At 34.0% G+C, this 24,407-nt stretch overlaps 3 protein-coding genes across 4 annotated transcripts; 2 read left to right on the top strand and 1 right to left on the bottom strand.

The window, feature by feature from the left end:
* The first annotated feature begins 6,075 nt into the window (after positions 1 to 6,075).
* LOC131616399 (PHD finger protein ALFIN-LIKE 4-like) lies at positions 6,076 to 9,975 on the top strand. 2 transcript variants are annotated; one of them, XM_058887719.1, is made up of 5 exons: positions 6,076 to 6,327; positions 7,880 to 7,912; positions 8,719 to 8,947; positions 9,060 to 9,195; positions 9,378 to 9,975. In XM_058887719.1, exons 1-5 carry the CDS (start codon positions 6,231 to 6,233, stop codon positions 9,648 to 9,650), a joined length of 768 nt encoding a protein of 255 aa, XP_058743702.1. In that variant the 5' UTR covers positions 6,076 to 6,230; the 3' UTR covers positions 9,651 to 9,975. The 2 variants fall into 2 exon arrangements, with proteins under 2 accessions (XP_058743702.1, XP_058743703.1); XM_058887720.1 differs by having other exon boundaries at positions 6,077 to 6,327; positions 9,381 to 9,975.
* A 4,494-nt stretch (positions 9,976 to 14,469) lies between these two features.
* On the top strand, positions 14,470 to 17,138 carry LOC131618176 (uncharacterized). Its single transcript, XM_058889437.1, has 8 exons — positions 14,470 to 14,715; positions 14,816 to 14,908; positions 15,386 to 15,441; positions 15,704 to 15,799; positions 15,918 to 15,995; positions 16,314 to 16,376; positions 16,451 to 16,624; positions 16,753 to 17,138. Exons 1-8 carry the CDS (start codon positions 14,529 to 14,531, stop codon positions 16,933 to 16,935), a joined length of 930 nt encoding a protein of 309 aa, XP_058745420.1. The 5' UTR covers positions 14,470 to 14,528; the 3' UTR covers positions 16,936 to 17,138.
* A 4,178-nt stretch (positions 17,139 to 21,316) lies between these two features.
* Positions 21,317 to 23,165, bottom strand: LOC131616398 (uncharacterized). The gene has a single exon (XM_058887718.1). It carries the CDS (start codon positions 22,557 to 22,559, stop codon positions 21,510 to 21,512), a length of 1,050 nt encoding a protein of 349 aa, XP_058743701.1. The 5' UTR covers positions 22,560 to 23,165; the 3' UTR covers positions 21,317 to 21,509.
* Between the last annotated feature and the right edge of the window lie 1,242 nt (positions 23,166 to 24,407).

Genomic DNA, 24,407 nt, shown 5'->3' with positions numbered 1-24,407 from the left:
GTTGATTATGTTGTTGGGTCTTGTAAGTGTTTGTAAGCCCAACTAATGCTTAATATAACCATTATTGGTTCATTAGTGTAACAACACTAAGTGAATGTTACGTGCAATACATACAAATTAATTTTGCTTTCTCTCTTTCTCTTTTATGTGTATGTGTGGTTCTAACAAGTGGTATCTAGAGCCTAAAGCTCTTGTTTCCTAAGTATTCAAGATTTTGTGTCTATGTTACTTGTTCAAAAAGTGAACATGACAAGTTCTTTGTAAAATCTTGAAAATAATTTTAGTGGGAAACTCTCGTGTTCTTGACAACAAGAGTTTAGATAAAATTGAACAAGAAAATCAAAGTGATCTTTGGTTTTCAAGATGTGATGGAAATAGTGAAAACATTTTGGCAAGATTTTCCTAATGATGCTTCAAATGTTTAGGCTACTTCCCATAATGAATCGAAGAAGAAGATTTCAAGGCAATGTTTTTCATTCATCAATGTTTTGATACTGTCAATTTCAAAAAAAAAATAAAGAAAGAGAATGTTACTTATTCGAAGAAGAAGTGGGATATTATTGAAAATGGTCATGCTGGTGATAAAAAACTCAAGAAAGTTCACTTATAAACATTGACAAGCCATTCAAATGGTTGGAGATAGAGAACAATGAGAAGGTTGTTGAACACTTGAAGAAGATCATGATGATCGCCAACCAGATGAAGATTTGGGTGACGTTGTTTGTGGTCAAACCGTCATGAGAAAAATGATGTGCATTTTATCCTCCAAATTCGATTACATTGAGGTTATAAATGAGGAGTCAAAGGGTTTGTTAGTGTTGAAGGTTGCAGAACTAGAGTGTTCCTTTGAAACACGTGAACACATGGCGTAATAAAAAACACAAGAGTGAGTGATTGAGATGGATCTGCAAGCTCAAACATCCAAGAAAGATAATGGCTCAAAATGGAAAGGAAAGACAAATTTAAGAAAGACGGCCTTAACCAGATAACTCCAAGAAAGATGATCAAACCAAATCTTCTTCAAGAAACAATGGTGTTCATCAAGATAGGAATGGAAAGAACCAATGAACATGAAATAATTTTTTGAATAAAGAGTGGAACATTGTTGAAAATGGTCATGTTGGTGATGAAAAACTCAAGAAAAATCACTTACAAACATTGACAAGACCATTCAATTTGATGGACATAGAGAACAATGAGAAGACGTTGAATACATTAACAAGATCATGATGATCACCAATCAGATGAAGATATAGGGTGAAGTTGTTTGGGATCAAACCATCATGAACAAAGTGATACACACTTTATCCTCCATATTTGATTACATTAAGGTGACAACTGAGGAATCAAAGGATTTGTCAGTGTTAAAGGTTGCGGAACTGCAATGTTCCACCGAAGCACATGAACAAAGAGCGTCATAAAGAACCCACGAACGAGTAGCGAAGCTGGATCTGTAGGCTCATACATCCAATAAAAGCAATAGTTAAAAATGGATGGGAAAGAAAAAAAATAAAAAAAAGGGGGCCTTAACAAGATAACTCTATTTCTTTTTACTTATTATATTGTGAATCACATTCTCGTCCATACAACACTAAATATTATTTGAGATTTACACTAACATTTCTTCTCTAATGAGTCCTTCACATATTGTAATTTTTATTAAGGTAAATCTAAATTTTAAAAGGATCACAATTCAACTCTCCCCTTATTGTGACATTTATATATTCTTCAAGATTTTGTGCCCTATAATTTTCATCAAAGGTTTTGCCTCGATACACTTTGTGAAGTAATTCATAGAGAAAATAAAAAAGTTAAATGTCCAAATGTGATGGGAAAAGAACGCATAATAACCATCCCAACCTCAATTTATGTTCTCTCGAGATATGGTCAATATATCTTCTATAGAACCTTGCCATGAGGATCATTACCATCATTAAATAGTATTTCATGACAATATGTTTGACATGGTATTCTCCTTAGACTTGTAATGTGACAAATAGTAAGTAGGACTTTATTGTAACCTCTTCTGCTCCCATTTTGTGGCCATTTGTAAATTGGTTAAGAAATCTTCATACTTTTCTTGATTGTTGGATGCGGGGAACTCAAATATTACTGTAACCTCTGTAACATCCCGATTTTTCTATTTTCATTTAATAGTTATTTTATAATTAGTATTATTATTTGGTGTGATAATTATTTAATTTGGTGTTTTGTGCTAATTGGTTTAATTAGACTATTAGTAGTATAATGAGTAATACTAGCTATTGGGCCTAAAACTTAGAACAGAGGTAATTAGATAGTAAGTGTTACTAAGCCCATTAACTTAAGATAAAGATAGTAAGGAATTAGGTTATTTTTCATAACACTATCATTAAGTAAGACGAGAGTTCAAGAGAAGAGAAAGAAAAGGAATTGGGGGAAATCTTGAAGAAGAGGAAGTTTTGATTTAAGGTAAGGGAGAAAATCTTCATTTTCTTGAATATATATGTATGCAATGAGTAGTTTTATGCTAGGTAATCATCTCTTTATTTCATAAGTTTCATATCATAGGGTATGATGAAAATTTATGGGATTTGTGAGATTAATCATGTTTAGTGATGTTTAAATGTTAACCCATGAATAAAAACATGCTTAGGACTCCTATATATATCTTAGATTGCTGTTTGGATGGGTTTTTGTTGATTAAGAATGATTTTTGCATTGCTGTCAAAATGAGTTTTTCCCCCAAAAATCGCACAGTCGCGCCGCAGGAAGTCTTGGTCGCGCCGCGCGAAACTTTCTGACTTGACTCGCGTCGTGGAGGAGGTAGGACGCGCCACGCTAGTCTGTTATGAAATTGATTTTTTGATTAGGGATCCTGTATGCTTATGATTTTAGATTGATTTCCATGAATTTTATTAATTTATTCAATGATGTTTGGATAGGTTTTGAATAAAAAATGAATCGTTACCTGATACTTGTGTTTTGGTATATGTATGATGTGAATTTGTGAATGGAGTGAATAACATGAATTGACTTGTGTGCTATATGTTATAAATGATCATTAAATGATAAATGTATGCTTGTTTAATGATTAATGAGTATTGTGCAACAATTTGGTGAATAATTTGAGTTGTGCGAATTATGTGATATGCTTGGATAATTAAGGCTCTGTGATAATCTTAATTGCATATGTTGTGAATATTGTTGCACATGCATTCATGCGGAGTTGGAACTCCGGTTGGCTTTGATCCTTGTGTGGAAATAGAGGCGTGACTTTGTTCCTTTTGTGGATTCGGAAGCAGTGAACTAAATATTCATATTTTGAGGGCTTTGGTCTTGTCCGGATCAGAAGCGTGGATCTGGTTTTAATCAGGAGCGGTGAGCTTGATACTCACAATGGTACCACATACACGAGTCAAATTACTTGCATTTCTAGTCGCATTATGTGATTAATTGAATGAATGTGTTTTGCTTGTGTGGTATCGGTATTTGTATTATGTGCAATAATTATAGAACTTGTTCAAATTATGAAGAGTGATGAATGATAATGCTATTGTATGCTATATTCATTGTTCATATATTATGTATTCATTATGATGTGAATTCTCACCCTTATGTTTGAATGATGTTCATGGTGACATTGCGCAGGTTCTGACGAGTAGCGTGTTTGCATGAGGATTTAGCCGAGGAGCTTATCGGTTATTTTATTTTGCTTTAGGTAGTGAGTCAAATGCTCTGATCATGTAACACTGGGCGGTTTGAATACATGTTTTTAGATGTTTGGATATTTATTATCTTTATTGTGTTTTGACATGATATTTTGGATATGTTATGTTGAAGGCTATGTTGCCTAGTTGTTGGAGTTCATATAGCATATGTTGATTATGTTATTTTAAATTGGTAGATGAATATAGTATGATATGTATTCATTGAAATTATTTGAGGATTATTATTCCGCGTGCATTATGCATAATTAATGAAACATAAAGTTTTCAATTTATGCTATGAATTGATCAGGTGCATGTTTGTATGTTTTGTTTTGGGTTTTCATCGCTATGGAAATAACATGTGACACCCTTTTGTTTATGCATTGTATTTTACTCTTTGAATGTTTATAATATTTGGGGTTTAGAAAAGGGGTGTTACAACCTCCACTCGAAGGTCGAGGTCATTTTTCGATAAGACTTGGGAACCACTCGTCTTAATGTTGGATGATCCATCCATGAATATTGTCCATTTGGGTGATGCTTATGGCTTGGTTCTTATAGTTTCAACGATGAAATTGACTAGTACTTAGCTTTTAGCCCTTTCCTTGGTTTGTATGAAATGTCAAATTTTGAGAGTTCTACATGCCACTTTTTCATTCTTCCTGCTAAGTCCAGTTTGAAAAGTACTTGTCTAGTAGGATATCTAGTTCTTACCAAGTTACCATAATGAGCTTCACAAGAAAATAATGCATCAACTTTATTATCGTTGTTACAAGGGCAAATCAATTTTCTCCACCTTCTAGTATCGCACTTCCAAACCTTGTAATACTTTTTTGATTGAATAAACAGGTTTTTGGGTAATGTATATTTCACAAAGCAAGACTTCCCCTACCACTCCGTGAGAGGCAGAGAGGTAGACGCCAATTGTCTTCCAATACTAGGTTGTGCTAATACGGGTGTCCATGATAACCCTTCTTTGAGTTTGGTAAATGTAGCTTCACAATCTAATGCCCATTCAAACATGGGTTCTTTCCTTAGTAATTTGTAAAACGCCAACACGTGGTGAACAAACTTGGAGATAAACCAAGATAAATATATCATTATTCTATACAACTTTCAAATGCTCTTTTTAGTTCTTGGAGCCTTCATGTTGACCACCACCTAACATTTGTCTGGTTTAACCCAAATCCCTCTCTCTATGAGGTAGTATCCCATAAACTTCCCAGGTCTTACTACGAAAATGCATTTTCAGGGGTTTAGCCGCATGTTATGCCGTATAACTTCTTAGAATATGGAATCCTCTTGGTTAATTCCTCGTGCACAGATTTGGGTAAGCTTCCTAAATTCTAATGATTTTAGAAAGATCCTCTCTTACATAAATTTAGATGAAATCGTTGAGTTAAGCGCCAAGTAGACATTACGTGACAAATATTATTGACTTTGACCAACAAAACTAACAAAAAGGACAAATGTGCAATGCTTGAAGAATTAAGTTGGTCTTTTTGAAAGTTAAGGAATCAAAATGAACTCCGGAAATATATATAAGAAACAAAAAATTATATTTAACTTTTATTTTTATATTTTAATTCAAAGTACAATATACACTTAATTTTTTAATACAATGTATTCGTGTTCTTTACGTTTTTTTTTTAATACAATGTATATATATTCTTTAATGCAAACTTTTTTCTTTGACTCAATCAATGCAAAGTTTTTCCGAAATAAATTTTATATAGCTTTATTAATAAATATTATGGTTTTAAATGAATATATATATATATATATATATATATATATATATATATATATATATAATTATTTTACTAATTTATAATTTATTAAATTTTCTCTCATTTTTATCTTTGTAATTTTGATTTAAAAAATATAAAAATAACCTCTTTAGGCAATTTTATATTTATAAGTTAAATCAATCGTAAATTTTACAAAACCCGACAAATAATATATATATATATATATATATATATATATTTTAAATTTCTCCTCTTATATATTTAATATTTAATCTATTTTTAATAAATGTGTAACAAAATCTCTAAAAATGAATTCTCCATGATTTTATTTTTATTTTTAGAATTCTCATTTTTGGAGTAAGTGGTTTCCCTAAAATAAAAAGGAAAGTGATAAACTAATCTTTAATTTTGAAAAAGTGAAAAATAAAAAGACCGGGAATCTGATGCAGGTGGATGTGAGTTGAATTCCAACTTGCAATTGCAAAGCAACACCAATTTATTTATCTCAATTAAATAAAAAACAATATATATATTTTCGACGGTAACAATAATAATATTAATAATAATAATAATAAAATAACATTAACAAATCCTCAATAAAAAAACCTTAAAAAAAGGGAAGAATAGAAAGAGTTATTGCTGTTGTGTTTGGTGTTATGTTGTGAAACACACAACTTGCACTTCTCATACTTTGCAGAGAGACGAGAGAGAAAGCAAGAGAGAGAGAGAGAACCACCTCTCACTCCATCTTCACTCTCACTCTTCTACTGCCTGACCACCAGAACCTACAATGGACTCGCGCGCTCAGTATAATCCTCGTACCGTTGAAGAGGTTTTTAGGGATTTCAAGGGTCGTCGAGCTGGTCTCATCAAAGCTCTCACCACTGGTATATCTATCTCTCTATCTATCTATCTAACCAACCCAGTTTTTGTTTTTTTGTTTTTGTTTGAATCGAAATGGTTAACTTCGTTTTCTGGTGTAAAGTAATGTGCTTTGCGTGTTGATTTCGAGATTTTGAAGTTTGTTTTTCGATTTTGCTTTATGGGTCAACTGAATTTTCAAATGGGTTTTGTTTTTTCACATATCGCTGTTTTTGTTTAAGCGGTAATATTTGAAAGTTTCAAGTTTGCGTTTTTTTGAACTTTGTACTGTTTACAACTTAGCTAGCTTTGAAATGGGTTTTGTTTTTAAAGGTTGCTAGTATTTTATTTTAAAAAAAAGTTGATGTTTGGATGAAACTGATGATTGATGATGATACCTGATGGAATGATGATTTACTGTGGTTAATTTTTGTCTCATTTTGATGTGTATGATTCGTGTGTTATGAGGATGGGGAATTGAGTTTTGTTTGTTGGATGAAACTGATATGGTTTACTAGTACTGTTTTATTTATTTATTTGAGAATTGGGTTTGCTTTGTTAGGACCATATGTGAAACTCCTACTTGGGGTATAGAGTTTCTTAACTCTAAGAAACCGTCTTTATCGAGTTTCACCGTTGTAAATGTGATGATAGTTTTTCTACAAAAACCGGTCATTTTGGTTTTTCAGAAAATGCTACGGTAAAAGTAACCGATAAAGACGGTTTCTTAGACCGGAAGGTCGACCAAAAACTTGAACCAGAACAGATGTTGACCGTAAATAACAATTGAAAAACACGAAAAATTCAATCCAAAATCAACCTCCTACAGGGGTGACAGAGTAATGGGCGCCACCGGTCCCCGAATCAAAGAGCACACCAGGATGGAGATGCAGGAAGCCTCAGAATTGGCACGGAGTGAGAGAAAAAGGAAGATGCTGGCCTCGACGTGGTGGTGCAGTGAGCTTGTGATGATTATGAGAAAGAGAGATGATGGACATTGAGAGAGAGGGATACAGAGAGACAGTGAGAGAGGGAGAGGGGGAGGGATATAGAGGGTCTCTAAGAAAGATGAGTGATTGCGAGATACTAATGTATTTTGGAACCTTTTCATTTTTACACAAGATAACTCTTGTAATTAATGCTAGGCAACTCATTTTTAATTAATGTGACACAATTGATGAGTAGTGACATGTGTAACCTATTTTGAGTTCTTAAGGGTTGAACCATTGGAGTAGCAAATGTGCGAATGTGGCATCGTGGACCCCACCTAATGGTGAGATAAGAATCCAAAGCAGGTGTAAGATAGGAGATGCTCTGAGGAAGTTGCACACTTGCACTGCATTTATTTTTTCTTTCTCTTTTAGTTGCGGTTGACAAATGTCTCTCAGTACACCTTTTTTTGGACACAATCCTTTCAGTACACTTAACTTGTGTTTGCATTTCAATACTTGTATATGACATTTTGTGCTTCAATGTGGCCTTGAGCTTTTTGACTATGTTTCTTTTAAATTATATATATTAATGCTCTAAAATTTTTTCCTTGCTGATGAATTTTTCTGTCTGGTTATGCTGTTGCAGATGTTGAAGATTTCTATAATCAATGTGATCCTGGTAAGTTACAATCTCTTTTCATTTGGTAGTTATGTGCCGCATCATTTGTGTTTTAATATGAAGCATTGACAGTCCTGGGATTAAGTGTGTCCCGGTTTTGGACAAATGTCATGTTGGTGTCCAAAACATGCATGTCACCCATACGACACATGTCGGATAACCCAGAGTGTCCTAAAAAACTCCTTTTTTATTGCTCCGACACACCTTGGACACTCCTCAAATACACCATAGATTCATGCAATAATAATGGACAGCTCTAAAAAATTAGAACAAATTTTTTTTCTTAAAAGTAATATAATAGTATTTTAATTAGGTGTTTGAAAAATTATTATATATGAATGCCTTTTCACATACAAACAGCTTCATCTTAACGTTGATTACATTAGTTTCAGTTTTTTGGTAAGAGATGGATAAAAGAAGGTGAGATACTAGCATATCTTGTTTTGAATTTTTAAAAAAATTATACAATACATTATATGTGTGTGTGCTTGCACGTTGGTGTCCGCGTCAGAGTTTGTGTTTCATGTTTACAAACTATATTAGTTAGATGATCTTGTAAGTAAGTAACACCTATCGTAGTTTTTGCATCAAGCAACATTATAGTCATTTTCTTATCTTCTCGAGGCTCCTAACAGTATTATTTTCACTACAAATATAAGTATCATATTGCAGATCTTTTGTAGCTGCAAGAAATTTTTTGTAGAGAAATGGTTACTTGCCCTGTTGTAGAGGTTATAATAGGGCTTTACTTTTTCGGTATTCTATTTGGTACTTGTGTTTTATAAACCATTACTTGATTTTTTCAGATAAGGAGAATTTGTGCTTATACGGCTTTCCTAGTGAGCAATGGGAAGTTAATTTACCCGCTGAAGAAGTTCCACCGGAGCTTCCTGAGCCTGTGCTCGGAATCAACTTTGCTAGGGATGGCATGCAAGAAAAAGATTGGCTGTCTTTAGTTGCTGTTCACAGTGATTCATGGTTACTTGCTATTGCCTACTATTTCGGAGCCAGGTTCGGGTTTGACAAATCTGACAGGTATTTCATATTTTAACCATAAATCTTATCTGCATTTTAGTTCTCTTGTATATCGGTTTTCCTTATATATCTGTTGTTCATTCATGTACTCATGACATATATTGTGATGCAGGAAGCGCCTTTTCAATATGATCAATGAACTGCCATCAATATTTGAAGTTGTTACTGGTACAGCAAAGAAACAAGTTAAGGAGAAGTCTTCGGTTTCAAACCACAGTGGAAGCAAATCCAAGTCCAGCTCAAAAGTGGTAAATAATATTTTTCTACTCTAACCTATACATGACAGATACATCTACTTTTTATACATACGTCTGTGATACTGTGACGGTGAAGAGCTCTGATTGGTTTTCAAATGTCTGTTTTTAGATGCATGCCCTATTTAAAATTAAGCAGCTAGTTAGTTTTCTCATCTAATTTTTGTCTGGTGAAGCAGCGAGCTCCAGAACCTCAGGTTAAGCAAACAAAGGCATTGGAACCTAAAGACGAGGAGGAAGAACTGGACGAGGAAGATGAAGATGAACACGGAGAGACCTTATGTGGTGCATGCGGTGAGCATTATGGAACAGACGAATTCTGGATTTGCTGCGACATCTGTGAGAAGTGGTTCCATGGGAAATGCGTGAAGATCACACCTGCTAGGGCTGAGCATATCAAGCAATACAAGTGTCCATCATGCAGTAACAACAAGAGAGCTCGCCCATAATTATCACAACAAGGCTTGGATCGTTTTCTGATCGTGTTGTTGTTCTGTTGTTTCTCGATCTAGATGTTGAAGTTATTGGATAGTTTCTGTTTGGCACATTTCGTAGGTGTTTGTTTTTTTTCTAGTTTATGGTAGAATTGTGCTGTACTGTGCTGTGGTGGTTTTGTTGATGTTGTTGTCGGCTGCAATTCAGTTGATGACTTGTTGTGTTTGTTCAATCTGTAGTTTATTGTTGTTTATGAATTGTGGTGACTTTGGAAAGTGAAATCTTTTCCTCAATGTTAAAGGGGAAAACTAGGATAATGAAACAGAAATTTATTTTAAATGATGTCTTGTTACTTTCTTTGTTGCTTGCTAGCTTGGTAGTGGGACTGTGGTATCCCTCCAAAATTTGAAATTATGTAAAAAAAAAAGGAGTGAACTATAGGTTAGTATATTTTGGACTTAAAATTTAAGAAATTTCAATGAAGTTGAAAATTAACAATCAGTTTTTTTGAGACACTTCTGGATTGAGTTACACAGAGATTTATTAGCGATTGTTTTTCACAAATACATGATACACACCCTCTTGATTGTTTATGATAGAATATGAAATTGAGCTTTAAGTTATTTAAAATAATTTATGTTAGTTGGGCTTATCTTAGATATTATTTAGTTAGTCTTTTAATCTTTGGGCCTTTATGTTACTACCCACTATTGTCATCACTATATATGTACTCTTAACGAGAGAGTGGAAAGGAATCAATGAAATCAAAGTTATCTTTATTTTAATTTCCTTTACTTGTAGTGTTCTTCCTCTTTTAGTTAGAAAACCCTAATTTTATAGTCTTGATAGGAATCTTCCTATCAATTGGTGCTTTCATTCATGTACTCAAATTCTCCAATTGATTATCCTTATCACACACCTTCATTTCCATACTACTCCACCATAGACACCACTCCTACCACACCATCCTTTCCATCATTTCCATGGGAACTTTTTACACCTTGTTACATTCATGGATCATCATCACCAAGTTTGTATCCAAACCATGGGTATTCACCACATCCACCTAATCATAACTCATATTTATCCTATTCATCATCTCATTATCTATACTACTACAATAATTATCATCAACTCCAACCAACAAACACCTCTTCTACAATTTTTTATCAATATCAAATCCATTATAGAAATAGAAGAGATTTTCAGAAGTATCTCCAAGTGTCTCATTCCTCTTTTAAGAAAAAGAAACAAAAACAACTCAAGCCAGGAGATATGGAAAAGCAATTTTTTTCCCAACTCAAAAAAGTGTTGTTTCAAATCTCAGAATCAATCACGGATAGCGACGACGAGTTTGAACCATTGCCTCCTTCTCCCATCATCCAACTAAAACTGAAGCGTTTGAAAAAGGCATATAGGGTTTCCGAAAACCCCAAACCTTCATCTCCACCTAGGGTTTCTGAAAACCCTCTACCTTCATCTCCTCCTATCAAATTACCCGAAGTCGAAAACTATTCTGGTTTGGAGGACTCAAACGGAGAGTCTACCAACAAAATTGAAGGTTTGGCTGATAACAATGTCACTGAAACTGTCAAGGAAGATGGTTTGGGTTCTAGGAGGGTTTTGAAGTTTGATTCTGTCGATGATGAACGTGACGACAAGTCTACCGAGAAGACGACGGAAGAATTAGAGAAGAAAGAGAGTAAGAAGAAAAAGAAGAAGAAACAGCCGAAGGAATGTATCAAGCTGAGAATGAAGGAAGGAAAAATTGAGAAGGAAACACAGGAGACTCTCGAACAGTTTCGAGCTGAGTCCCAAAGACTTCTTCGAGAAACAAGAGATGTTGCGTTTAAACCTATTCCTCTGGTTCAGAAGCCAATTCCGTTGCTACCGCCTCCAAAGCCACCAGATCCTACTTTCGACATCAACAATTGCGTCACTCATCCACAATTTCCTCGGGTGCAGGTTCGTCTTTATGTTGTTGGGGCTATGGGTTATCCTTTGAGTTTTGCTGAGAGTTGGAAGGGGAATGATCCTTGTGTTAATTGGATTGGGATTACTTGTAGTAATGGGAACATTAGTGTTGTTAATTTTCAAAAGATAGGTAGCAGAATGCTTGATCCACTAGTGTCTATGCCTTCAAGAGATGGTGGGTTGACCGTCTCTACTTCTAGGGAAGATTATGCTTATCTTCTATTTCTGTGCCCAAGAAGAATAGATAGGATTGAAGTGGTAGGTGCAAGGCAGATAACAGGGGATGTTTCTTTTAGTGAAAGATTGGTTGAGGTGATTGAAGATGATTCTAGCTATTGGGAGGTGATGTCATCTGCATTGTCAGCTGGTTGGCTAGATATAGTGGTGAAAATTTTGCGGTTACACGAGTCTTACCAATTCGATCAGCTCAGCTACTGTGAGTTAGAAAATGGACTGCTGGAGGCAGTTGTTGTTCTTATTTCCATAAAACTTTCTTGTCAAATGTTTGATAGAATGATTCAACGAACTTTGGTATCATGGAATTCAATCATTATTAGTTCTTCTCAAAATGAAATTGTACACGAGGCTCTGAGTTTCTTCCATTCGATGAAGAAAGAAGGGTTTGAGCCAAATGGATTCAGTTTCACAGGTACACTCACAGCATGTAGCCGTACTGGATTGATTGAAAATGGACATGAAGATGTTGTTTCTTTTATTCCAACAACTGGTTATCTGTTTAGAAATTGGCCTATGAACATCCCTTTGATTCCACAAATTGAGATTCACACTTACTTAATTGTAATCCTAGCTGCTCAGTCCTTGATAAAAATTATGAGTGAAAATCTTCATTCACAGGTTGGTATTATTGTTATACACGGTGGCTGTCCAAAGAAAAGTCATGCTAATTTTTTAATTGAGTGTCGGATTCTTACAAGAAGATCTTTTGTGAATATGTATCGTGAAGCGAGCTATTATTGGTTATGTCTACTTATCTATGGTGCATGGTATTTAAGTCGTGAGGATTTGAAGACATTGGTGCTGCCACCACAGTCCTTGTTGTGTTTACTTGACAAAGGTCTCGCGAAGATTGCTGCATATATGGTTCAAAATTTTCTGTTAATAAACTTTGGTTATGGAATCTTTGGAGTAATGGTATCAGATGGTGGATTCTATAGGCAAGCAAGTGATATACCAAAGCCATTTTGGATATACTCGTTGCATTATATTTCTTTCCATAAATATGCATATCAAGGGTTGTTCATGTGGAAGCATACTCGACAATGGTGGTTGGGTGAGGATGCAATTAAGTGCATCTATGAAGAGGATTGTTGGAAAACTGCACAAATTTTAGAGTTTTTTTTGTTCAAGCAGTGGGATCCAGGAAAGAGTAATGTAGTCACAACAATTTAGCAACTTAAGTGTTATTTTACAGCCTTGAGGACAAGGTTGTTTTTGAAGGGGTTGGTAATGATAGAATATGAAATTGAGCTTTAAGTTATTTAAAATAATTTATGTTAGTTGGGCTTATCTTAGATATTATTTAGTTAGTCTTTTAATCTTTGGGCCTTTATGTTACTACCCACTATTGTCATCACTATATATGTACTCTTAACGAGAGAGTGGAAAGGAATCAATGAAATCAAAGTTATCTTTATTTTAATTTCCTTTACTTGTAGTGTTCTTCCTCTTTTAGTTAGAAAACCCTAATTTTATAGTCTTGATAGGAATCTTCCTATCAGTTTAGGGTAGAAAAAATTAGAGAAACATTATGCAATTCCTATCCTAGGCCAGACAACATCAAATGTTCTTTAATTCTTTGTTTATGAGTTGAAAAGAAATAGACAAAGAAAACCAATATCAGTCAAAGGCGAAATGAAGATTCGAAATTCAACCTCTGATGTAAAATGTGAGTCATATAAAATCGATCTATGTTGGAGGCGAGGATGGGAGAGACAAAACCTGTCTCCAATTCACCTTGTGTCATACCTAATCACATGTAAGAGGTAGGGATTGGAGAGACAAAATCTGCCTTCAATCCATATCGTCATATTTAATCACATGTTCGAGGCGGGGATGAGAGAGACAAAATCTGTCTCCAATCCATCTCATCATACTTAATTACATGTCTAAGGTCGATAATCAACCTCCAATCTATCTTGTCATACTTAATCACATGTCCGGGGCCGAGATGGAAGAGACAAAATCTGCCTCTAATCCATCTCGTCATACCTAATCACATGTTGGAGGCGGGGATGAGAGAGACATAACCTATCTCCAATCCATCTTGTTGTCTTGTCATACATAATTACATATTTAAGATTATAAGAGTCGTTTGATTAAGATACCTAATTATGTATTTATAATTATAAGAGCCGTTTGATTAAGATCAAACCGTCTAAAAATAATGCATGTTTTTATTTTGAAATTCAAATTTTAAATTTAGACTATTCAATCTTAACAATACATAAATGAGGAAATCGCTAAGACTATATTTGAAAATCATAAAATGAAAGGAATGGAATGAAGGGAACCATAATGAACAAGTCATTTAATTTTTTTTTTGTAAATTTTAGGAAGAAACAAAGTAAATTCCTCATAAATATGATGATAAGTCATAGAAATGAAACTCATATCATTCAATTTTACTCCATACGATTTTAAACAATTTAAACAATGGAATAACACTATATTCCTTTTCATACCCCCACATTGGAGAAAAGGTGTACTTTACGGAATTTGAGTTGATCCAACGGTTATTATCACAAAAATTTAGTTTCTTAACGGCTGCGATAAATATTTTTTTTTTAAAGATATAATTTTCAGTTGTTATTATTATTATTATCAATAAAATAGAACAATTTTTTAGGTGAGAAATGCGTTATCCTTTCTAGCGGGAAGAAACAACCACACTACCAGCAATGGTGTTGGTTTGTGCTTCTTCCACCCTTTCACTCACAAACTTTGTTCCTCTCACTTCTCAGATTCCAACAACACCTTTTGGTTCCTCTTTCCTATTCAACAACAGAGTTGCCAATGTTTCTGTTTTTGTTTGTCATGCTAAGAAGAAAATCAGTTTTGTTGATCGAATTCTTGATTACATTGAAGGTGTGTCTGGTTTATATTTTTTTGTTGTTCTTATAATAAAGTTTCATTTTTTATGTTTTTCCAGTTCTGGGTCTTTTTTGATTCTGTGTTGTGTTTTTAGGAGGTCCTAAATTGAGGAAATGGTATGGTGCACCTGGTCTCCTTGAAAAAGAGGGTACTTCTACTTCAGATGATGCTAGTGAAGATTATCCAGGTAGATTAAGCCTCTATTTAGATTCATAGAATTAGAATTCAACCTAACTCATTCCTATAAAACTGAGTTGTAAATTGAAGATTCCCCTACAAGATGATTTTGTATGAATGAATTAGGCTAAACTCCATTTCTATCATGGTATCACAAGCCTATCGATTTAGACCACCGTTTATATGGACATATATGAATGAGTTAGACCCGAGTGAAATTATTTTCATAACCATTTGAGAGGTTATGGAAACAAGCTGACAGTAGCTTAGCTGATTGACAGATTACACCATAAGCTATCTCCATAAGCTTTCTGAAACAGTCTCATTCGTGCTTATGTTAGTAAATAAATTCAAATAAGCCAATCCAGATAGACCGTAACATGATTCGTGTTGATATCTATAAATAAATGTTTATCTTTATGTTTGTATTTAGCTGGATGTGTTTTGAGTAATAGTGATTTTGTTTGACTCAATTGTCTAAAAGCAGAAGATGAAGTTAGGGATGCAGTCCTGGTAACAGATGGAGATAGTGAGATGGGTCAGGTTTGCTTGCCTTTTTTTTATACCCTATTCGCTTCACTTGATTAGTTGTTGCCAACATTGTAATAGTAGTTGCGTTGTGATTATTGATACTGCATAGAATCACAGTCAAGTTCAGCTGATGCGGTCTTAATCACATTCGCATTGCAACCTTGATGCCGTGGCTGTGATTATTCATATATGATGTTGTTTCCATAACATGTCATAGATTGATTGGCATGGATGACTGAATTTTGATTTGTGCTGTGTTTTTTGGTTTATGAAGATGGTGATATTGTCATTGATTGTGAACAAATCTCGAGTAAAGGCATTAGTAAAGGATAAACGAGTTGCTCTTGAAGCCTTTGGAAATTACGTTGAGGTAGCTGAATTTAATTAGCAGAACCGCCAACACATAGTAACTTTATATATTGTTTGTTTATACTTTCTCTATTTGTTCTTATATTCATATTATTGATTATATGATACTTGTCGCGAAGTCAATGGTAGGAGATACAGGCGACAGCCGATTCCTCAAGAAAGCTCTACGAGGAGTTAGCACAATTATATGCCCAAATGTATGCATAGCTTGTCATGTTTCCTCTTTAGACATGTTTGAACTAGCTTACGGTTTAAATAAATCATTCAACTGAAATAAGTACACCTTCTGGTCACTATTATAAACAACGACTCTCTTTTCAAATTCATTGAATAATTAATGTATCAGGTGTATATATAGACCAACCATATACATTAGTCATTCAATGAAATTGAACGGAGAATATTTGCTTATAATTGTGACCAGAGTGGTATTTAGTTTCTAATTCATAAAGAAGACCTAAGTTTGTATCGGTTATCCAAAGTTAAATGGTTGAATGATTTCATTCCTTTTCCAGGAGGGTTTTATTTCTAGTGTTGGGAGCCTTCAAGGGGTAAAGCATGTGATCCTCTTATCACAGGTACTTTTTTCTTAAGATACAGTATTCCCTAGCACTACAAAGACAACCTTAGTTTTGTTTTAACAAAGTTGCAGTTGTCAGTTTATAGTGGTAAAATTGGAATTCAATCTATGATGAAAAGCAATGCAAAGAAATTGGCTGAGCAAGATGAGTCTGTATTGAGTAGCTCAGGAGTTCCTTTCACCATAATCAGAACTGGTGAATTACGAGATACACCTGGTGGAAAGCAAGGTTTTACCTTTGACAAGGTACACTCTATCAGCTTTAATTTCCTAGACTCTATCACATAGACACGTGAATAGAATGCGCTAGACGTTTATCATTAGATAAGATATACGTGTCTCCTACTTATATATTTGTTTGTATACGAGAACAGGGTTGTGCAGGTAGCGGAAATATTAGTAAAGAAGATGCCGCATTTGTATGTGTAAAAGCTCTGGAGTTTGTTCCACAAACTGGATTCATATTTGAAGTGGCCAATGGGGAAAATAAAGTTTCAGATTGGAAAGAGTGTTTGGCTACATTGATGGAGAAATCAAGTCAGCAACCTCTTTCGTGAACAATCATAAGACATGCAGTGAAAATATGGCTATGTTGATAAATCAGAACAAAATTTGAGTTTGTGTTTTGACTCTGTTCTATTGAAATTGAAATGAGTAGTCCAATCCTCAATATGTTGGTTTGTTTACTGCAACAAGTCCAAGTTCCTGTATCCTGTATTTATTTCCATTAAAAAAAGCGCCATTTTCACTTTTTCCTTTATGTGAACAAAATTATTGTTTTTTGGGCTAGAACTAGAACCACACGTTTCAATGAAGTTTTTGTAATTGTTGCATCTTAATATTGTATTGAGACAGTACCATAACTTTCTAGCAAAGCTGTGATTAAGAAACAAGTGACTACTTGTTTCATAAGCTTGTTCACAGATACTGCAGATAGAAACTGTAATGCAACCACAAATTCATAATTGGTCATTTGTAGGTATTTTGTGATGAAATAAACGCCATATAAGGAAGAATTATCAAAGTGATTAACAAAGTGGCCACATCCAAGCTGTGATGAGTTCTAGACAAGATTTATCAAAGACTTCTCACCAATTTCCAAATCTCTTTGCAAATTGTTGCAACATGAAATAGGATTCGGGTTTGATACTGAGTGTACCAAAGCCTTTGAACCTTTGAAAAAACCCCGATCACAATATCTGTTATCTTTGCTTTAGACTGGGAGAATCCATTTGAATTCATGTGTGATGCAAGTGATTATGTTGTCGGTGGCAGTTTTGGGCCAAAGACATCGCAAAGTTTTCCACTCTATCTACGATGATTGTATAATCGTGATTAAGCTATGAAACACGGATACCCCAAACACGACACTAACACCGACACGACAACATCGATAATAAATTGAAAAATGAATAAATTAAAAATAATTACAAGTGTCCGTGTCCGACACGAACAAGTCATTTTTCAGAGGTGTCGGTGCTACATAGATTAAGATTCAGTTGAAATATAATATTGTATTTACTTCCACATATCTATAAAAATGCTACAACATCTAGTCACATATCTACAAATTTTAATCAAATATATCATCGAGCATTCTTTATATCTAAATTATAGATCAACTTGCATCATTGAGTCTAAAACTTTATTTTGCATGTTGTCAACCAAAAATGTAATATTTTTATATTTACTCAAATTATTTGTATAAAGATATTGAAATTTAGAACATCAATCAATCTTTGTGAGAAAACTATTTAACTCACACAACATCCTCCCTTCTTACTTAAAAAGTAAGACAAAAGGAAAAATCAGAGAATGGTGTTGGTAGTCCCATCGCTTGTGAGAAGTTTTATATGGAGGCTATTTTGAGATTTTCTTCAAATAAGATTAAGTGAAAAAAAAGAAGTTAATTTCGATATAAAAAATGCGTTAAATGTGGTGAGACAGGCAATTTCTTGGCACCTATTTGTCACTTGTAATTTATCTATTGAAATTTGAAAATCACTTAGTTTGTGAAATTTTATGGAACCTCATATTTTACATGCAGATGATATGGTTAATTTGTTTTTAGTATAGAAAAAGTTATCAGAAATGCAGAGTAATATGTGAATATGTGTGTGCGTGTGTGAAGTATTTGAAAACTTCAAAAAAATTTATAAATTTTTTGAGAAATATTGCTGAGTATCTCTAATGTTTTACCATAGAGCTACTGCATCTTTCTAAGACAATTTCTTATTGCACCTTGTATAACAGGGGCGTTATGAAAATCTCAAAAGTTAAATTTGGAGATACATCTCCAAACGCACTAAATATTATTTTTTGTTTAAATTTAGTTCGAAAATGAATCTTCGAATTCACTCTAGGATAAATTCGCAGTTATATCTCTGAACTATGTGTGGAGTTAATTTGGAGATGCATTTTAAAATTAGTGTGTTTTTTTCAAAACCAGTTTACTAAGATTGTGGTGTTTTCAATCCAAACTAATTTTAATTCGATTAAAATTGCCGTTATTTACTTCAATGATTAATAAAATGAATATTATAGAACCGAGTAATGCGTTAATAAGACCAAATATTATAGAAATCAAATATAATAGTATAACAATTGTTCTCCAAAAGTCGATGAAAAATAAACAAAATACAATAAAAAACATAATCTATTTCAAATGCTAATGCTAGCTAATGCATTAAAACTAACCTATTTGAGCTAATACACTAATTAAAAATTAAAATAAGCTAAATGAGAAACTTACTCAAAAATGTGTTGATGAAGGTGTAAAGTGATCTTATGTTGAATGCAGTAGTTAGATGGAGTTAAGAATGACAATATATAAGTGGGAACTGGAAATGGGTAGAGTGAGGTAGAGAGAAGAGATAGGTTTGAGTTTCAAAAAAATGGAGAAGAGGGAGAGAGAAGAGAGTCTGTTGCGAGCTATAAATATGCTCACCTAGTTCGGAGATGTATCTCTGAAATAATTTTTTGAATTTAAAATAAGGTTTATTCAGAGATGTATTTTCAAACACACCTTACAAAGTCCTTTGAAGATACATCTCCGAATTAACCTATATGAATAAATTGGAGATTTTGTGCATCTGGAGATACATCTCAGACATTTAAGAAATTTCGTACAGGACTTGAGAGAATATACAAGGGTGCAATGCAAAATTACCTTTTTAAATCAATGGAAGAAATTATCAAGTTATTTCATAGTCAAGTGCAACTTGGTTAACAAATAAAATGTTATTTTAATTTTTTTTTGTTTAGAATTATCAAACTCTTTATTATTTTTTCCCTTCAAACTTTTTTAGAGTTTTCTAGAAGAAAAAAAATAGGGGATTTTTGTTCGCATTCTTAGTGATGCTTACCCGCCATGGTGAAAAATTAGTAATATCTCTAAAATGGTTTAAAATAAAAGATTTATTAAAATATGTGAAATTTATAACAAACTCACCACCTAAGAGAAAAACTTATTGTCCTGAAGATTAATTTAAAACTTAATATCTAAATTCTCCACTAAGTTGTAAAATAAACACACTATCACGAATTTCAAATATATTCAGGAATTAGTCTAAAAGTTAACTTTCAGACTCACATTTCCATCAATTCTTTAATAAAATGGAGTTATCTCACTTATGAAGTGTTTTGACATATATTAGGGTAGTTTAGAAATTTAATTCTAGACTATGCCAAAGAATTTTCGAGTTTCATAAGGCGACTCTTCACTAAAGATGTGAAGAGCAACCCAACAAAAAAGAATGCAGTCCATGAGTTAAGTATAATAGTAAGCTATATGACTAATCCTCAAGTTCATGATCTAACATCATCTTGTATTGTTAATTCTAGTTTAATAACAATACGAAAGACAAGAGTTTTTTTAATCATATTTAAAATCATTCTTTTTCTTTTGACAAGTGACATGTTCATAGCACTAGTGCTTCAAGCCTTCCACTAGTTAAGTTGTAACTTGTAAGCTACATAATGAATCTTAAAACTCAATAAAACCAAGATGCACCCATCAAGACTGTCAGAAGTTGAATCTTGTCCAAAACGAACAATGCTTAAAACAAAACATGAATTCATTTTAGCACTCCTTAATGTTGCATGTCAATTTAGTGTATAACTGACAGACAGCATTATTAAAGACTTCCACATGTATGGAAAAAATAAACCCTAATTTATAGGATGAGATTATTTAATTGATTGGTGGGCCTAAACCTAGAGAAAACAACAATTTTAGTCTCTTCAAGACTATATAGAGAATAATGTCATTTCAAAAGGGAGCTAGCTACTATGTAGTAATTTTTTTTTGGGATAATGGACTAATATGTAATTTCCTAACTTAGCAGTGATCTAACTAACTCCTCTGGTCCACCTTCTCATCATGTTGGTAACCCTACCAATCCAACATTCAACTAAAGTTATCCACAACTAACCTAATCTAGCTATATATAATATAAAAATACAAAATGCATACAAGTTGAACCTAACCTAGCACTAAATAAAATAAAAATGCATTCAAGTTGTTCCCATTTTCTGATAACTAATGAGTAGAGATCCTAGCAATTTCTTTAAAGCACTTAATAATGTCACAAAATCTAGAAATGTTTCTTTATAAACCCTAAACTATAGTCTATATCATAGATCTATAACATATTAGGTATCAATGAGTATAAAAATACATCAAAGTATCTTGAATGTTGTACTCAACTCTGTTCTTTAAGCCTTTTTAATAGATAACATGATAAACCGGCTTCAAGTTGAAAACCAAAACTACACAATATTGAAATCCACTGGATTCTTAGCTACTAGATGCTATTTTAATTTGAAAACTGATAGCTACCCATTTTTTAAATCAGAGGGGCACATGATTAACAAAAGAAACTTCCAAATTAGCATGAAGCATATGCATGTCTTTAATGAGAAAGAAGAAATGTAATGTGTTAGAAAAAAAGAATTTATTTATATATACATCTGCAATGACTTACATTGATCAAACAGTCATGCTAGCTAACCCAAACAGAAGGGAAAAATGAGACAAGAGAAAAGACAAGAGCAGAATTTAGACAAAAGAAGAGGGGAAAAACCTCTTTCCCTCTCTCTGTGTTCTTTGTTGTTGTAATTATATCATTCATCATGTCAAAACATCTTGACTCTTTGCAGAAAGTCGTTTAAGCAACTCATAGGTTGTGATCATTGTTGTTGCAGACACTGACATTGAAGCCCATCTAGGTCCTAATCCTCTATAACAAGCCGTCCAACCGCCTTCCTTAACCAAACCTCTAACCGTCTGCATCACAGTTGGTCCACGGCGGCCATTCTCATCGCCGTCCAAGACTTGCAGCCTTGTCTTGATTGTATCCAATGGCATAGTAATCAACGCAGACATACCTCCCGCCATTGCTGCACTGACCCCCTGAACAGCCATAATCGTTTTCGTATCCGGCCTCAATGCATTAGTCCCGTTGTTATTATCACTCCCCTCCCCACCTTTCTTGCTACTCAAGTAATATCCTACTCCACCCCAAACCATCCTTTGTGTAACAGAATATGATGCCCACCATACTGCATTACTAGGCGCATACGTCAAAACCGATATCCCAAAACCTCTATACAAACCCCTAGGACCATCCGTCTTAACAATTTTCCTAAACGCATCAATTCCATTCACATACCTAACCGAAGAACCCTTAGGATCACTCGATTTACAACCACCTTGAACCATCAACCTTTGGCTCACAACATCAACCGGGGTCCACACAAGCTGAGCCGCCAAAGCTGCAGTCAAACCAGCAACTGCATTAGCAATCGCAGCAGCAGTCGGTTCAGCAAGTCCAAAACCAACCGTAGCAGTCCCCACATTACTCTTAGTAACCTCAAGTGCAGCCATATATAAAGCTCTAGCAGGAATCGTACCCATCAACGAAGTACCAAACCCACGATACAAAGCTCTAAACCCCTCGCCCTTAATCAACGAAAACGTAGTCTTGATACAAGAAACCTGAGATTGAGCAACTTGTTGCCTAGTTTTCAACACAACAACCGGATACAATGTCGCTGAAACACCAGAAAATAAAGCAGCACCAAGGAAGAAAAACTTCGATTTATCAAGCATTTTCCAATCAATTTCAGCTGGGACATGAATCTCTCCCTCTGATTCATCCTCAGCAACAGTCATGCTCATTTTAGCCACTTTCACAAACTCAAACCCAAAACCAAAATCTATTTTTTTTTATCTTACTTCAAAAACACATTCAAACCCTAACACTATCACTATCACAATTTCACAAACCCTAACTATACAAAAATTCCCAAATCCAGCAAAGAAAATTGGAAACTAAATATGACTGTACAAATTCCGCAGATAACAACAACGTAGTAACGTAAATTGGAATCGAAATTACTTTGAAACAGAGTTACGAGAATGATGAAATGGGGTTAATTTTTCTCCTTTTGTGAAACCAGGTTTTGGATCGAACATGTGAAACAATAAATAGATCTAGCATTTCCAAATCAAGAACGAGAGTGTCATGGAACGGTTCATACCGGAGAGTTTATCTATCACGGCGTCGCCGGCGACGGAAAGTTGGAAGCATGTCGGAAAATTGGTGGCAAAATCGGCGTCGGAGAAAGATATATGAAAGTGAAGTTCAAAATTTTGAGAAGGATTACCGGAATGAGAGGTGGATTTGAAGGTGAAAATGGAGGTGGGAGAAGGACACGTGTCAGTTGTGGATTAGAGCTAGGTTTTGTTGTTTGTTATAGTTTTTTAATTTTATTGTTTGTTCGAGATAGAAAGTTAAATGACGTGGTAATCCTTATCCATTAATTGTTGGATTGAGGGGTTTTAAAGAAATAGTGTAAAGAAAGTTGGTTTAAGTATGCATTTAATATCATAAGTCTAATCATATTAGTTTTAATATTTTAATTATGTTTTGTTGACTTTCGTTCGATTTTGTTTATTCTTTCACATAATTTTATTCAAAATAAATAATGCATCACTTCTAAACTCTTACAAATTATTATATAAAAAAATTAGTGAATTGCTAAAGAGACACTATAGAGTACTACAATACTAGAAGTATCTTCAGACGTATCATAAACACATTCGTTTTTAAATTAGATTTTAAGGTTATGTTAAAATAAATTACGAAAATGCATCTCTGTCTATCTTATAGAGATGCATATCCGGACGCTGTTTTATCAAAAGGACGTCTAATCCTTTATCCTTTCTCACTTTTCAAAATACTTTCTCAAACTGAACGTTTCAACTCTCAAACTCACATCGTCTCAAAATCATTCAACTCACTTCAAATCTTCTTCCATCAACATCAAATTGGTCAAATAACTTACTCAACATCAAACTTAACTCACGTTTGGTAAATTTTTTATTTTCTTTTTAAATTTTAATTTTTTTATATACATTTGTAGAAATTGCATTGGGTTATATAATAGGTAGTTTAGATATGTCATTTACATGAACAATGTGTTTGATATGTTGTTTTATTGATCAATACATTATTTTGGATGTTGGCATGGATTGCATTTTCGCCAATGACATGTTTATGAGCTGCAAATCTTACAAAAATGCATCTCTAGAATTTTTTAAACGTTTTGTTTCTCAGAATCCGGAGATGCATCTCTGTAATTTATCTGTCTCCCTTTTTTGCTCGACCTGATTGTTTTTCATCTATTTAATGGTTATGTAGTTTTCTTTTAAGGCATTAGGCTGATAGGTAAGATAGATTGACGAATGACAAAGTTGCATATCATGCATTGGTTCGAAGGGAAAGATCGCAAGCCTCGTAGACACCTAGTGTTTCTAGCTCAGTCGTTACAGGGCGTTAACTTCTAGGGCTCGTCCATCTTTGACTTCGTCATCCCATAGGAGACAAGTATCATCTACTAAGACACAGGAGGACCCCGAGTCTCCGCATGAGGCACATGAGGTTCCTCAGGCACCTGGAGCCCTGCAGGAGGCACTCGACACCCCCACAAGGGTTTGGAGGAGGCCCGTTTGACATATCATTGT

Source organism: Vicia villosa, linkage group LG7 (assembly GCF_029867415.1).
Source record: "Vicia villosa cultivar HV-30 ecotype Madison, WI linkage group LG7, Vvil1.0, whole genome shotgun sequence".
Classification (NCBI taxonomy): Eukaryota; Viridiplantae; Streptophyta; class Magnoliopsida; order Fabales; family Fabaceae; genus Vicia; species Vicia villosa.
The sequence above is the reverse complement of the archived record's forward strand: the minus strand, read 5'-3'. Positions and strand labels throughout refer to the sequence as shown.